This window comes from Aaosphaeria arxii (assembly GCF_010015735.1).
Source record: "Aaosphaeria arxii CBS 175.79 unplaced genomic scaffold BU24scaffold_8, whole genome shotgun sequence".
NCBI lineage: Eukaryota > Fungi > Ascomycota > Dothideomycetes > Pleosporales > Aaosphaeria > Aaosphaeria arxii.
The window spans coordinates 1074605-1088589 of NW_022983481.1; the positions used below are offsets into that span (position 1 = coordinate 1074605).

Here is a 13985-nt window from a genome sequence, read left to right on the forward strand (position 1 = left end):
GATTTGAATTTTTGTTCATTTTTGCTTTGGAAAAGGCTGCACGCTATTCCAATAATTACAAGGTTCTAGTTGAGAAGAAAACGCTAATAAGATGCCGCCCATATGCCGCAATAGACGGACAAAATAACAATCAAGATTTATCAACCAACATGCACTCTCTGTTATTCCCGCGAACGGCGAATGCCGTCGACAACGACGACACTTCGTATTTGACGAGTCCCGACACAATCCGTGGGCAAGCCACAGCATAAGCGCCACAAGGATACCTGACGTCCATGCGCCGCGCTGGTGAGCGACTTCGTATCGCTCTGATATTGTGGTACGGCCGTGGGGAGATGCGAGTATTGGGGAATTATTGCTCCAATCACAACTGGGGTATACGCGTCAGCCACTGGGACTTCATCGAGATCCAGTTGCGCCACGATTCGATCTACTCGTTCAGTGACCATCGACAGCGCGGCTCTTCGCCGTGGCTTCGTTCTCCTCGTCTCCACTGTACGCGTAGCGAGAATGCTTCCTAATTGCCGCACCCTTGTAATAGAACACGTATGGAATTAGACAGCAAGCCAGGCCGAGGAAGGCTAGAAGTGTGCTTGCCCATTGGTATCCGAGACGTTTGTACATCTGGTTGGTGAAAAGCACGACCGAACCACCCCAGAAAGATCGCAGGAAGGTCTTAGCGGCAAGAGCAGAAGCAGCCTGGTGCTGGTATGAGTCGACGAGGTAGTTGTTGGCAGAGTTGTACAGGAAGATAAACCCGAATCCGACGAACCATCCTCCAAGGGCAGGTCCGATCCAGTGCAAGCGAGGGTACGAGGTCCAGGCAAAGATGAACAAGCCTACGGGGATGAACCAACAGGAGATCATCATGGGGATCAGACGGGCTTCGGCAGGTGGCTTGCCATCGTGTTTGGCAACGAGTGTGAGGTAATGCTTGTTCACGGTCGGGGCACAGCAGGCGCTCATCAGTACACCGATCATGAGCGGAATGAACATTAGGCCGGTGATACCAGCGCTGTAGCCCTTTCCTTGCTGGTAAACGATAGGGTATCTAGATTAGGTCAGCCTGCAAACTTGGGATAAATACGGAGAGGAGCTAGTACGTACGCTACGAAGAACATGTAGAGTAATCCGTAAAGGACACTCATGTAGACTGAGATGAAGAGCACGATTGGCTCAAGGAAGAGGAGCTGGAATGGTCGAACAAGGAAAAGCCACAGTCTTTGTGCGAAAGGTCTCATGTCGAGATCTTCTTCAGTAACAAATTTATCGTCACCGCTCTCCTTTCTCATTTTCTTTGCTCGTCGTGCGAGTAGGGTGGGCGTGTACGTCTCCGGCACAGTGAAGGTGATAAGTACCCAGACGACAAAGCTGAGAATAAGTTGGATCCAGTAGAGCCACCTCCAACCTTCCGCGTCAGAAAGGAATCCACCAACGAGAGGTCCTACAGCTGGGCCAATGAATGGCGCTGCTGAGAAAGCTGCCATGGGTACACCTCGCTCCTCATTCTTCCATAGATCGGCTAGTGTTCCACCCACCAAAGACATAGGTGCCGAGAAGGAAATACCGGCGATGGCTCGCGTGACTAGCAACGTAGTGATATTATCAGCCACGGCCCCAGGTATCGTGAACAGAACTGCGGCGAGAAGAGTCGTTCCGTAGATGATTCGTCGTCCCAGAATTTCGCTTAGCGGAGCGAAAGCCATTGGTCCAATACCAAATCCATAGACGAAAAGGGTAATGCTTAGAAGCGCGACCTCCTCTGATACGTTGAACTCTTCAGCGACTCCTTCAATGTCCGCAGTGATTACTGCTGAGTTGAAAGCCACCGCGAAGCAGGTCAAAGCCACACACATTGTACACCACCACTTGAATGCCTTGGACCAGTTCTTGGGGTTCTCTGGATCATCCGTTTTCCAAGTGACAAGTTCATAACGCTCCAGTCGGCCGGTGGCGTTAGATCTGACTTCTCTTAATATTTGGCCATCAACTGTCTCTTCTGTGTATTCTTCCAAAGCTGCATTGCGACTGAGCGTTCGGTAGGGGAGATTGACTACATCGGCACCGTCTGTCGTTGGGTGTTGGCGTGAATTGATTGGAGCGAAATGAGACTTTGGCTCGACATGTGTGTGCTCTGAGGAGGTGTCTTCAGACATTCTTCGTTGTTCCGATGGTTCAGTCATTCCGAGGTAGCGTCTGGGTAGTATTGATCGGTAGGGAGGTCCTCCAGATAAATGATTTAAAGCAATACCAAAGAACTACAAAGAAGTTGTTCAATAGTACGAGTAGAAGGTACTCGTGATAGTAAATGCGGAATGATGTACTTTAGCTGGAAAAGCCAATCCATGATTGTGCGACTGCGGACCTATATATACGTGAAAATCGACGAAAATCCTCGTACGAGCGTCCGGTGACTGTCTCAGTAAATTTCCTATAGGGGTCTCGAGACTGATATCAGAAAAACGGGAAGTGTCTTCGTTTGTATCGAGTTTCATCGTCGGGTGATAAAGAGCTAACTGAAAAAGGAAATCCACTAGGTCGTAAATGAAATAGCGTAGGAATTATCTCGGATTTTTCAATCCTCAGCTTGTACCCACAAAAACTTCGACCTATGGTGAGGACGAAAGGCCCACATAATGTTCAGATGTTGAGATTACAGACTCATGAAGCTTTCAACTTCATGCCCGATGGAACCTATGACGTTGCCTAAATATTGAAACGCCGAGTTTTTCAAGCCGGAAAACCTCCAGCATGATAGCGTACGGGTAAGTGATAGATAAGACATTGAAGATAATACAGTTCGACCCTCTAAACAAGAGTTATGTTCAAAGCTAGATGCGTGTATTGATATCCCGATATCGCGACTTACCTGTTGACTACTAAGCCACTCCCAAAGGCAAAACATCTCGAGGTGTGAGAAAGCAATAATGAAATCCTCGACCGCAATTCTCGCGAGAAACGATAAACAAAGTCCTCATGCGATTGTCAGGTTGTTTCATACTTACCACAGATGAAATACAGAGTATCGTCAAGAGCGAATGGCCTTCTGATAATGATAGTATAGGTTGTTGATGCATTAGTCTTTACTGCTGGTCGAAACGCCAAGCTGGGGAAAGCAACAAAATCATAAAAAGATTGTGCTTTTCTTTGTTCGGACTGGTTTTACAAACGCTTATTCTGGCCCAGAACCTACAAGGAGCGGCTATTCTTGATGGTTCCTGGATGACTGATGTGGTCTCGCAGTGGCGAATGAATGATCCTAACCGAATCGGGCGACAGTAAGGCTATACAAAAGCAAAGGTTGCGGAAGCAACATAAGACAGTATTTGGTCCAGGAGATGCACATGAACTTATAAAAGCCTTTGCGACACTGCTGAACAACTTGCAGGCAGTTGCCATCTCGGATTCGACCGCTTGTTGGCAAACCGTGATGGATACAACTTGCACGCAATTACCATCTCGGATTCGACCACTTGTTGGCAAAATGTGCATTCGGAAAAGCAGTTTTAGCCCCTTCCTTGGACTTCGGTCCGTGCCGCTCACGTTGTCGATGGCAAACCACAGGACTTGGCACGTGCTCGGTAAAGATCGGCTGGATGAAAGGATGGTATTCGGTACCATCCCTATGTTGGGTTTTCCTCAGAAGGGTTAGATATAGGAGCAGTGCAAATGTTGTTTCAACTCATGGAAAATTCCTAGGTTGGATACGGAATCCTTTTGGGACTTGATAGGTGGTGGACTCTGTGGCTCACCGATCAGACTCGGCTAGTGATCCACATCTGAAGTCTCACGATTTTGCTCATGCTGCACGCAGTACTCCGTATTCCGTACACAATACTTCATAATGCATGCCTGCAGCCTCAATGTGTGAAATGTTGTATGCCCGACGAATGAGCCTGGTTATAGTGATAAATATCACTACGGAGTAGTATTCCACGATTGCTCCCTAAAGGCGGAGCATTTAAGAGAGTTACACAAGGGCCTTACCGTTTATCATTGGTATCTGCAATAGAGAGTGCTCGTTCCAAGACTAGGTATCTTTGTGTACGACAGAGCGGGCGACACGAAACTGCAAGCCAACCCGGCGTATATGCATACCGTACGCGGTGCCGCAACTTGTACAGTGCGCCGAGGCAGTGTACGGTACTGAGTAGTTGATGCAACGGCCCGACCGAGGAACTCCAGTGCATCGCTTTGTGCACCCGCATCGACGATGTGGTAGGATGCCGGGGTGACCTGAATGGGCAAGAGTATCTACACCTGGCTGCAGGCAACTGTTGCAGGGTTTCCTTGGTTACTACTAGCGTAAGCCGTAGGGACTGGAATATCGCCAAGCAACCTCACGCATAGGACAAATGGGCTGACAGGCAGCGGAAGTGTGTCAAGTATATGAGGTTGTAGATGTCGGGCGAGTATGCAAGTTGGTTGCTGATGAGAGGATGCGGTGCTATGGATTGTGATGCTCCAATTCAGAAGGGATTGGATGCCGTTCATCGGGGGAAGGCGAAGGTTCATTAGATTATTTGCACACCATTAATTATTACCGTCGTGTGCCGACAGCCTTCCCGGCTGTACCTTGCCTATCTCGCGAAATGCCGCAGCATCGTCGGTGACCAAGGTGGGCAATCCTGGAACAAGCTGCATTGAAATTTAGCAAGTCGTGTACGAAGTACGCAGTGGCCGCAGCTAGCAAGAGGGATGGAAATGCAACAGGCAATGAATGAGGCAGCCAATGCGCCAGCGTCTATACTCCACTTGTACATACTGCAGTTGGGGATTTGTGGTGGCTCAGTGAGGAATGTGGAGCGTGGAGCGTGGAGCGTGGGTGATGGTAGGTGGGGAGGCGGGTGAACGAGCTGAAGAACATGTCATCAAAGAATAGTAATTGATTGGGGAGTTGAAGAAGGAAGAGGAGAGCAGCTTGATGGTGGTGGATGTTGGAAGTATTATATCCTATCCTACCTCGATACGGAGTACTCGTAGTTGAGTACTCCGTACAACTAATTGACGTTACAGGTGGTGCATTTCAATGAGGTGGACATTTTCTTTCCGTCCCCCCTTCCCCTCACCTGATCATGGCCCTTCCTCCCTTCCCCTCTGAATAGTGTGGATGACGAGTACTCGTAATATTACGGAGTTATACCTGCTTGGTTGGAATGTACTTGTACCTAACTATGTAGGTGGTACCTTGTATGTACGAGTAGGGGTTAACTTAGTTGAGAAAAAAAAGAATACGATAGGGTAGTAGGCTCGTAGGGCAGAGGCGAACGGGTTGGCTTCCGCGGGCCCGTCGTGCTTCCCTTTGCCCTGTCTTGACTCCTCCTCCCCCCCTGTCCTGCCCATTGCCTGCATTATTGGCTGGTTCAAACCTACGAGGTAATTAGGTTATTAGTCGATTCGACAACCAATGTACCTCGAGGTATCTACTCGTACTCGAACAGCCATTGATTGCGAGAAGGAGTTGGGTTTTCTCGTACTTGTACCGTACTATAGTGTTCTCATTGCAAGTACTGTACCACACGAGTACCTTGTTGATTGTTCCGTCGGTCCATTCTTCTCTGTCTCCACCTACTACCACTAATAATACCTACTTAGGTACCTAAAACTTATACTAATGGATCCATCAGGGTACTAATTTCTCTCAGTGCTCTCGAATTCCATCATCTCCACAATCAAACATATCCACAAACGAGTACCAGATACAGACAAACCCTGGTGGAGTTTAGGTATGTACAAACACAACGTCAGGTCAGGCACGGGTAAGCACAGCAGATATTGAATTGCATACCTTAGGTACAACTCGACACCCACACAGTACTCCGTACACCTGACAGATCTAGTGACTGTTGTTTGGTTGGTATCTGCCTGGTATTATCTGGTCTTTCGTGCGAGGTACGAGCAATAACCATAGGACGTTACATTCACCCATGCATCCAGGACAGAGATAGCAGGCAAACACATCTACCCAACCCCCACTCGTGCCCATCTCCCGTCCATCCAACACCTCCGAGGAAGAAAAAAAAAACGCCATATCCTCACAAGTCCAGGGTGAACCCCCGATCGTGCTTTGCAACCTTACCCGCCGTCGAAGAACCGCCTCACTGGGTCGTCCTTCGAAGCTCTCGGTCGGTCTCCAGGCCGTCCATTGGCTCTCTAATCTCCCCATTCGCCGTCTCGCCGTGGAGAGGCGTCTTGTATCAAGAACCCAGGCGCGTCATCGGCCGCATCCACCACATCCATCCCATTATTGCATCCATTGCCAACTCGAGGGTAATCTGTCTTCTTGCATCGAGCACGCACGCACGCCCACCCACCCGCTCTCTGCTCTCGCATCGGGACCCGCTCGCCCTCATTCTCAGCTGGCTTGGTGCTTGGTGCTTGGTGCCCTAAGCTGCTACGGCCGCTGCTGTTGCTGCTGTTGCTCGTTGCTCACTTGCTCATCGGTTTTCCCAGCCTGCCCCGACTAATTGACTGTCTACCACTCTTCTGCGTGCATCCTCTATTGTCCGCAGTCCGCAGCAGCTCGCAGCACTCTCCCCTGTGTCGTCCCACACACACAGACACACACAGACACGCACACACGCACACACACACACACCCGTAGTCAAGGCAGGTTGTGACTTCTGCGTCGTTTGGTAAATGGGTAAGAGCGCCAGAGCCCCTCAACACAACCCTTCGCTGCCTACTTGACTTCCTTACCAACCCACTCACCACCTACTACTTACTTACCTTACCTACTTCCACCCTTTCCCCTCTTTCCCGAAACCTCACCACCCTTTCTATTTTCTTTCCTACGATCATTCATCGTCCGCTTTCACCTCCTTCCTGGCCTCACTTGCTGACCGTTGGATTCTCTTTCTAGATTCTACTGATACATATCGTCCGTCCGAGGTAAGTAGTCGCCATCCTATGTCCACTTGAACTTCAATCTACTCCACCCCTCCATCCTACAAGACTATCCGACTCAGCCTCGCGGTCTTTCTTTTCTCTCACTGCCTCGACTACTCTTCCTATACGAAGTCCGGGCTTGCGGCTTCTGCATTGTGCCGCAGTCTTTCCCCTCATCATGTCAGCATTGGCTTTCAAGGTAGCATCGCCTCCCGCACGTGACCACTCACAAGGCACTGCCAAGGCGCTTGACTTCACCTGCACATGGACCGCCAAACGGGTTTACTGCCTTCGCGCACGACAACCCCAACTCCCATCTACCATTCCCCATCATCCTGCGTCGGTATTCACGGCGCATCGCATCCCCGTTCATCTTCTGCTTTAGTATTCGTCGCGCACACGTGCTCAGTCGCTACGATGAGCTACGAGACTGACACATATGACCAGCGCGACTCTGGCCGCGATCGCTCGCCCCGTCGTCGATCCCGCTCACCTCGTCGTTCACGACGTTCATACTCTCCTCGCAGTCGATCTCGCAGTCGCGACGACTATCGCCGAAGTGACCGCCGCTCGCGCTCGCCTGCAGGTGGTGCTCAAGGCACGGGTGGATACCAATCATACGGAGCTGGTCGAGGAGGCAGTTCGCGCCCAATTGATAGTTCATCGAACAAGGAGAGCATGATGCAGAGCATTCGCGAATCGTCCCAGCAGGACCGAAGAGTCTACGTGGGCAATCTTTCATATGATGTGAAATGGCATCACCTGAAGGACTTCATGAGACAAGGTACGCCCGAGCCGTCGCAAGCGCTCATTCGCAGTTGGAACTAACGCGTCGCAGCCGGTGAAGTCTTGTTCGCAGACGTACTACTTCTTCCGAACGGAATGTCAAAGGTAAAATGATGGCTGGTCTATTTCTGAGAGTTGGATGGTGATTGACTGGGTGTTCCTTTGGGATAGGGCTGTGGCATCGTGGAATATGCAACTCGGGAGCAGGCGCAGAACGCCGTGGCGACGCTCAGTAACCAGAACCTGATGGGTCGGCTCGTATACGTTCGCGAGGATCGCGAGGCCGAGCCTCGATTCACCAACCCAAGTGCCTCTCGTGGCGGCTTCGACGGCGGAATGGGACGCGGAGGAGGATATGGCGGTGGTGGTGGCGCGGGCGGAGGCGGTTATGGTGGCCCCCCCGGCGGAGGCAGGCAGGTCTATGTCGCCAACGTTTGTAACCCGCCTTGCTTCCTCTCCACTTGTACTAACAGGCCATAGCTCCCCTACAATGTTGGCTGGCAAGATCTTAAGGATCTGTTCAGGCAGGCTGGTAGGTTTCACAAAAGCTGAAGAGTAATTGATTTGCAGGATACTGACCTTTCTCCCCCTTATAGCCCATACTGGATCCGTCCTGCGTGCTGACGTGCACATGGCCCCGGATGGTCGACCGAAGGGATCCGGAATCGTGGCTTTTGAGACGCCAGACGATGCCCGCAATGCCATTCAACAGTTCAACGGTTATGATTGGCAGGGTCGCAATCTTGAGGTTCGCGAGGATCGTTTTGCAGGCGCTCCCGGCGGATTTGGAGGCCGCGGTGGCTTCGGCGGTGGCGGTTTCGGTGGCCGCGGTGGATTTGGCCGTGGAGGATTCGGAGGTGGACGAGGCGGCTATGGTGGAGGTGGATTTGGCGGTCGCGGCGGTTATGGAGGAGGCCCTGGTGGCTTTGGCGGAGCCCCGAATGCAGGCTTTGATGCCAACGCTCCTTCGAACCCACCAAACCCATTTACTGACTTCGCGACTTCGGGCGGCGAGCCAAGCCAACTCATCTATGTCCGCAACGTAAGTAGATCCCGAGCCCGATTCGAACGCGCGCTAACAAGTACAGTTGCCATGGTCCACTAGCAACGAGGATTTGATCGAGCTCTTCACCACAATCGGCAAGGTAGAACGTGCTGAGATCCAGTACGAGCCCAATGGACGCTCTCGAGGAACCGGTGTAGTCGAGTTCGAGCAGAAGGCTGATGCCGAAACCGCCATTGGTAAGACCTGACAACAATCCTTCTATTGACTCTGCTAATTAGTAATCAGCGAAATTCACTGGCTACCAATATGGAGGCAGACCACTCGGCCTGACATATGTCCGATACTCCAACCAGAGCAACGGTGGTGAACAGATGGAAGGGACCGAGGCCACGGCAGGTTTGACACAGGACCAGATCATGTAAATCTGGCTCCAGTGTAGAGTTGTGCACACGTCTAGCCTTGACGCTGAGGTTAGATCTTTACATATGTCGGGCGCATCTGACACAGCAACCAAGGTTCGCCGACTTCAGACTGTTTATCAGGCCCATCCTTCTCTTTATTTGCAACATCAATGCGCGACCTTTGGCCCCCCAATCTTGGACGAGTGGACTCCATTTACAGAAATAGGGGGTTGAAATTGGGGGACCATCAAAATTTTCATAATGTACTGTAGAATGAGCTTTCGAGGAATAGGCAAGCTTTTGAGGAAACTCGGTTTAACTTCACATGTCGACCTGAACAAAAATGGATGTTGCTGTGATTCTAGACGGAAAGATCATGTTGGTTGAAGGAGCTGCATCATCCACTCATACACGGCCCACTGAACGGCATTGACGACAAACGCTCGTACGGAGCAAATGCCCAGTCCGCGGAAGAAAACGCCCGCCCCCTCTTTCTGATATGCCTGCCTGGCAATCTCCATGGTACTAAGTCTCCTAGTCGAATCCGGCGGAAGTGATCCGGTCTGCGGCCGTAGCAAAGGGCGCTGTTGCTCGCTGGTGTTCAGCAACTGGGTCTGTACTCTTGTCTTGACAACATCGAGCGGAAACACCGACGCCCACGTAATAACTCCAGCCAATCCTCCGCACAAAAGCACCTTTAACGTAGCCTCGCGATCCGTATCTTCTGGCGAGCTCAGTGCCTGCTTGCTCCACTCATACGACAGGAAACTGAACATGACGATTAGCCCAACAACCTAAAATCCAACAGCAACACAATAAACCTCCAATGACAACAAATGAAAAGCCGGGAGAGGGGATATCCAGAGATTTCCAAAGGAAAAAAAATCAAACAATCCAACTCACTAAAACCCATAACCGACCGCATCCCTCACGCTCGTGATCCCACCCCCATAGTACAACCCCCTCACGCCCTCGGCCCTCCAAGCCTCCCTCGCAATCGCCCACGAGCTCGTCGTCGGGCCCCGCGACACCTGCGCCCGGCACTTGACCAGCTCCGTCGGCGCAGACACGACGAACGTTGCGAGGCCCCCCGCGGCGCCGGCGCACCACACTTTGAAGAGGTCGGAGGGCGAGTAGGGGGTGCCGGAGGAAGAGGGGGGAGGTGAGGTGTGCAGGAGAGAGAGCGTGCGGTTGTAGGTTACGAAGAGGATGGCGTTGAGGGCGCCGTAGCCGAGGATCGGGGCTGTGGTGCCTGGTTGTTTGGTTTTAGGTACTTGTTCATATATATGTATATAAGACACGTGGGGAAGGGAAAACTAAGGATGAGGTTTCGTTTGTGTATGAATTGATCTTGGTGGAGGGTGATGGTGATGATAATGGGGTTTGGATGATCCCCTTTCTAGGTTCTGGGAGGTGTGTTCGCTTGGGGGAGAGGAGATATCTCTCCTTTTCTTCTTCATTTTGGTGTACATGTGCATATGTATGGAGAACACTTATCACAGGCGTTTTCATGAAGGTAACCCAAAGTAGAACTACGAATTTGATGGACAGGGGAAAGATATGTGCAGAGAAGAAGATGTCCAAAGAAGGAGAGGTTTAACAGATAACATACCCCTAACTAAAGTACCTGCACGGTCGAAGTGGCCTCTGATAGACGGCCGTTGCTGTTGCTGTGTCTGCAATGGCTGTTGACCTCCTCCCGGTAGATCGGACGGCGAAGGCGAAGGGGAGGATGCATTTCCGGCTTGTATACGAGTTTTGATGAGGTCCAGTGGGTTGCCGATGAGGATGCCTGCAGCGCCCGAGACGTAGCCGGACCAGAAGTCCGCAGACATTCCTACTGGGTACCTACACGAGGTTAGGGACTGCTCAGGGTGTGACGAGAGGAACGAGTAGCGAGTGGGTTTGTTGTCTAAGTTTCTTGTCGCATGGAGCTTGGAATTCTGTGGCGGGGTACAGCAGATTGATACTCGGTACAACCCAGTACTTTAGTTTGAGTGGGTGGTGGGTCTATCCGAGGCCTACAGCTAGGTGCTACGGTGCGAGTAAGAGGTACCAGTAGGTAGTGACTTCTGTTGCATACCTAGGTACGGATTCAAAGTCTGAAAGAATAATTTCCCTGGAGTCTGGTTAAGTCGATACCTTGTAGCATAATTCCTTGTATCTAGATATCACTAGCTCTCGGACTGTGAGTGGACAATTGCAGATCTACTACTAGATGGCATCTATTGCGCATGGAGCATGGACGAGTTGACTCTATGAGGTGGCGTTGCGTGGCGATCGATCTGGGTCCGGCACAGACCCGATTTATGCCTTAACCTAGCCTGGCCCTCACTGCACTGCAACTGCAACTGCAGGTGACTGGAATTAGGTCGATGACTGGTTGACTAGCTGTGACTGGTTCATGGCCCCCATCACCCTCCTCCACTCCACCTCCGTCTTAAACACTACACTGCCCGCCCGCATCATCCACCTCCAACCTCAACTGTATCATCTATCTTTACCCTTTCTATCCCGATCCTCTTTCAGCACCAATATACTGCTTGGAAGATCGCTTTGCTTCTCAACACGCCTTCCAAAACTTCGACCATGAAGACGAGGTTGAAGTCAGATCTTTCGGTTCTCTCTCACTGTAGGCGTCATACACTTCCACTAACTACTCTTCACTGTTAAGGCTGACACAACACGATGCAGCCTTCACCTCCTGATACACATTTACATTCACCACCCCATTCGGCACAGCCGCGCGATAATTTTAGGAACCCATCCGACTCCCGCACGAAACAACCCCCGCATTAAGGGTCGCAGCGCTACCGACTTACTCATAATCCGATCTCCGCAAGTCTTCGAGATATATTTTGGACGAACAGTTTCCTGTCGAAGCTTGGATTTGGGCATATCGAAATGTATCAATCTCGTCCTCTAGATTCAACTTGGGACTTTGGCCCCGCAATAAGCCTTTTCGCTTCGGATTGGACCACACAAGGACCTCCCACGCCACTCTCACCGCCTCCGATCGGCAAACCATCGCGCAATGATGGATCGACGGAAGAGCTTACAGTGAAGCTAGGGAGCTTCAATAGGCTCTTCCAAGAGCTGGGGATGTCCATCGAAGATTCTTTGCCCCATACCCCGCTTCCTCCAGATCCGGTCATTGACGAACCACTTACATCGGATGATGCATTGTACTCCCCGGTCGATGATAATGTCGACAACACAGACGGTAGAGACAGCTACGACGAGGAATCGGGAAATGCTCTTCAAGACCCCTTCTCTGGCATGACCAAGAAGCAAAGGAAACGTGCCCGCAGGCAAGCCGAGCGTGCCCGTAAGATAGACTACCCGAAGTATGGACGAGGATCTTTGGCAGAGGAGGAGAAGGAACGCGAAAAGGAGCGTGCACGCCTAGAACAAGTCTCACAAATTCAAGCAAACGGCGACGCGATGCTGGCTCAAGCTGGCGCTCGTTCAAACGTCGGGGCTAAGATGAGACCAAGCACGCCTGCGCAAGCTTTACCCTCGACTCCAATCAAACCAACAACTAAATCAACCCTACAACGGCACAAGACCGATACACCCGCTACACTCCGCCTCCCCCAATCGAATCTCCCGTTACGTTCCTTCAGCTATAATTGTGAGCAGTCATGTGAATCCACAGCACACAATCATGCGACTACCAACGATGGGACGTCTGGCAATGTGTATCATAATGCTGGACTTCCTACGAACTCTTACTCACAATCAACACTGACGAGTCTGAATTTTACCTTGTCGAACCAGTATACCACCGCAGGTTCGCAAGTACCGTATCATCATCAACTACCTAATGGCTTCTTGACCACAATAAGAGGCTGGCCCGGCAGTTTTACGCCTTCACCCATTCCAAGGGTAAACAATCAAGTCCCACTTGGAGTGGTCACGCCCGGCCCAGCCACTCATCCATCCCTGAGCAAGACCACGACCAACGTGGTGCCTCGCTCACGCGAGGATAGAGATTACGATTTCCTTAACCATCTAATTACTTCATTCCCCGAAGACAAGAAATGGCTTGTCTCGCCGATGCGTTTGACGAACGACAAATCCTCTCCTGCCGGTCTGCACGTCTTCGTCGACGCATCGAACATTCTAATAGGCTTCAAAGAAGTCATGAAACGCATCGGCGGCACGGCCCGCGACATGTCTTTCGACTGCCTCGCGCTGCTCCTGGAGCGCCGCCGCCCAGTGAGCAAGCGCGTGTACGCCAGCTCGACTCGCCTCAACGCCCCCATCGCCTCAGTGGAGAAATTCAATGAGCTCGCGGGGGAAGTGGGGTACGAGAAGAACATCTACGAACAGGTTTTCAAAAGCAAGGAGCAGACGGAGAGCCAGAAGTTCTTCAAGGACGTGGACAGGGTGGGGTGGGTCAAGGCGACTCAACTACGCTCCGGCAGCGGAGGCAGCGGCAGCGACTCGGAAACGGGCGCTGCGCCGTCCTTGCCTCGCCCGGCCCCGAAATGGGTCGAGCAAGGCGTGGATGAGAGCCTACATCTGAAGATGTGCCAGAGTATTATTGACGCCGAGGCCCCCTCCACCATGGTCCTTGCGACTGGCGATGGCGCCGTGGCCGAGTACTCGGACGGATTCCTGGCCCACGTGGAACGGGCCCTGAAGAAGGGTTGGAAGGTCGAGCTCGTCAGCTGGAAACAGCAGACGAGCAGCGGCTATAAGAACCGGAGGTTCCGGCAGAAGTGGGGTGATCAGTTCAAGATTATCGAGCTCGATAACTTCTTGGAGTATATGAGCGACGAGTAGTTATGCATATGGCTGGTACAGTTACAGTATATTTTGCTTTCGAGATTATATATATATTCTACATGCTCTGCCTTATAGCTATATATAAGAATGAATGTAGTTAATAGTACTAT

The 13985-nt window shown here is 51.4% G+C and overlaps 5 protein-coding genes across 5 annotated transcripts; 3 read left to right on the forward strand and 2 right to left on the reverse strand.

Moving 5' to 3' along the window:
* Positions 1 to 438: 438 nt before the first annotated feature.
* BU24DRAFT_353712 (multidrug resistant protein) lies at positions 439 to 2156 on the reverse strand (the record flags this gene model as incomplete). Its single annotated transcript, XM_033523789.1, has 2 exons — positions 439 to 1051; positions 1108 to 2156. The coding sequence occupies 2 exons, from the start codon at positions 2154 to 2156 to the stop codon at positions 439 to 441; spliced, it is 1662 nt and encodes a 553-aa protein (XP_033380532.1).
* A 4330-nt stretch (positions 2157 to 6486) lies between these two features.
* BU24DRAFT_271934 (uncharacterized protein) lies at positions 6487 to 7496 on the forward strand. Its single transcript, XM_033522599.1, has 2 exons — positions 6487 to 6643; positions 6900 to 7496. Exons 1-2 carry the CDS (start codon positions 6640 to 6642, stop codon positions 7271 to 7273), a joined length of 378 nt encoding a protein of 125 aa, XP_033380533.1. The 5' UTR covers positions 6487 to 6639; the 3' UTR covers positions 7274 to 7496.
* Positions 7306 to 9102, forward strand: BU24DRAFT_353116 (RNA-binding domain-containing protein; the record flags this gene model as incomplete). The annotated part of the gene is made up of 7 exons (XM_033523766.1): positions 7306 to 7672; positions 7727 to 7779; positions 7846 to 8106; positions 8155 to 8206; positions 8271 to 8716; positions 8763 to 8916; positions 8966 to 9102. 7 exons carry the CDS (start codon positions 7306 to 7308, stop codon positions 9100 to 9102), a joined length of 1470 nt encoding a protein of 489 aa, XP_033380534.1.
* Positions 9103 to 9455: 353 nt separating this feature from the next.
* Positions 9456 to 11049, reverse strand: BU24DRAFT_397112 (mitochondrial carrier; the record flags this gene model as incomplete). The annotated part of the gene is made up of 3 exons (XM_033525331.1): positions 10694 to 11049; positions 9985 to 10333; positions 9456 to 9849 (listed from the first exon to the last, which is right to left on the reverse strand). The coding sequence occupies exons 1-3, from the start codon at positions 10914 to 10916 to the stop codon at positions 9456 to 9458; spliced, it is 966 nt and encodes a 321-aa protein (XP_033380535.1). The 5' UTR covers positions 10917 to 11049.
* A 460-nt stretch (positions 11050 to 11509) lies between these two features.
* On the forward strand, positions 11510 to 13897 carry BU24DRAFT_375762 (uncharacterized protein). Its single transcript, XM_033524603.1, has 2 exons — positions 11510 to 11713; positions 11776 to 13897. Exon 2 carries the CDS (start codon positions 11986 to 11988, stop codon positions 13870 to 13872), a length of 1887 nt encoding a protein of 628 aa, XP_033380536.1. The 5' UTR covers positions 11510 to 11713; positions 11776 to 11985; the 3' UTR covers positions 13873 to 13897.
* Positions 13898 to 13985: the final 88 nt, after the last annotated feature.

What these genes read in the sequence shown, in the direction of transcription:
- BU24DRAFT_375762 (XM_033524603.1), top strand. Translation starts at nt 11,986, where the DNA reads ATGTATCAATCTCGTCCTCTAGATTCAACTTGGGACTTTGGCCCCGCA.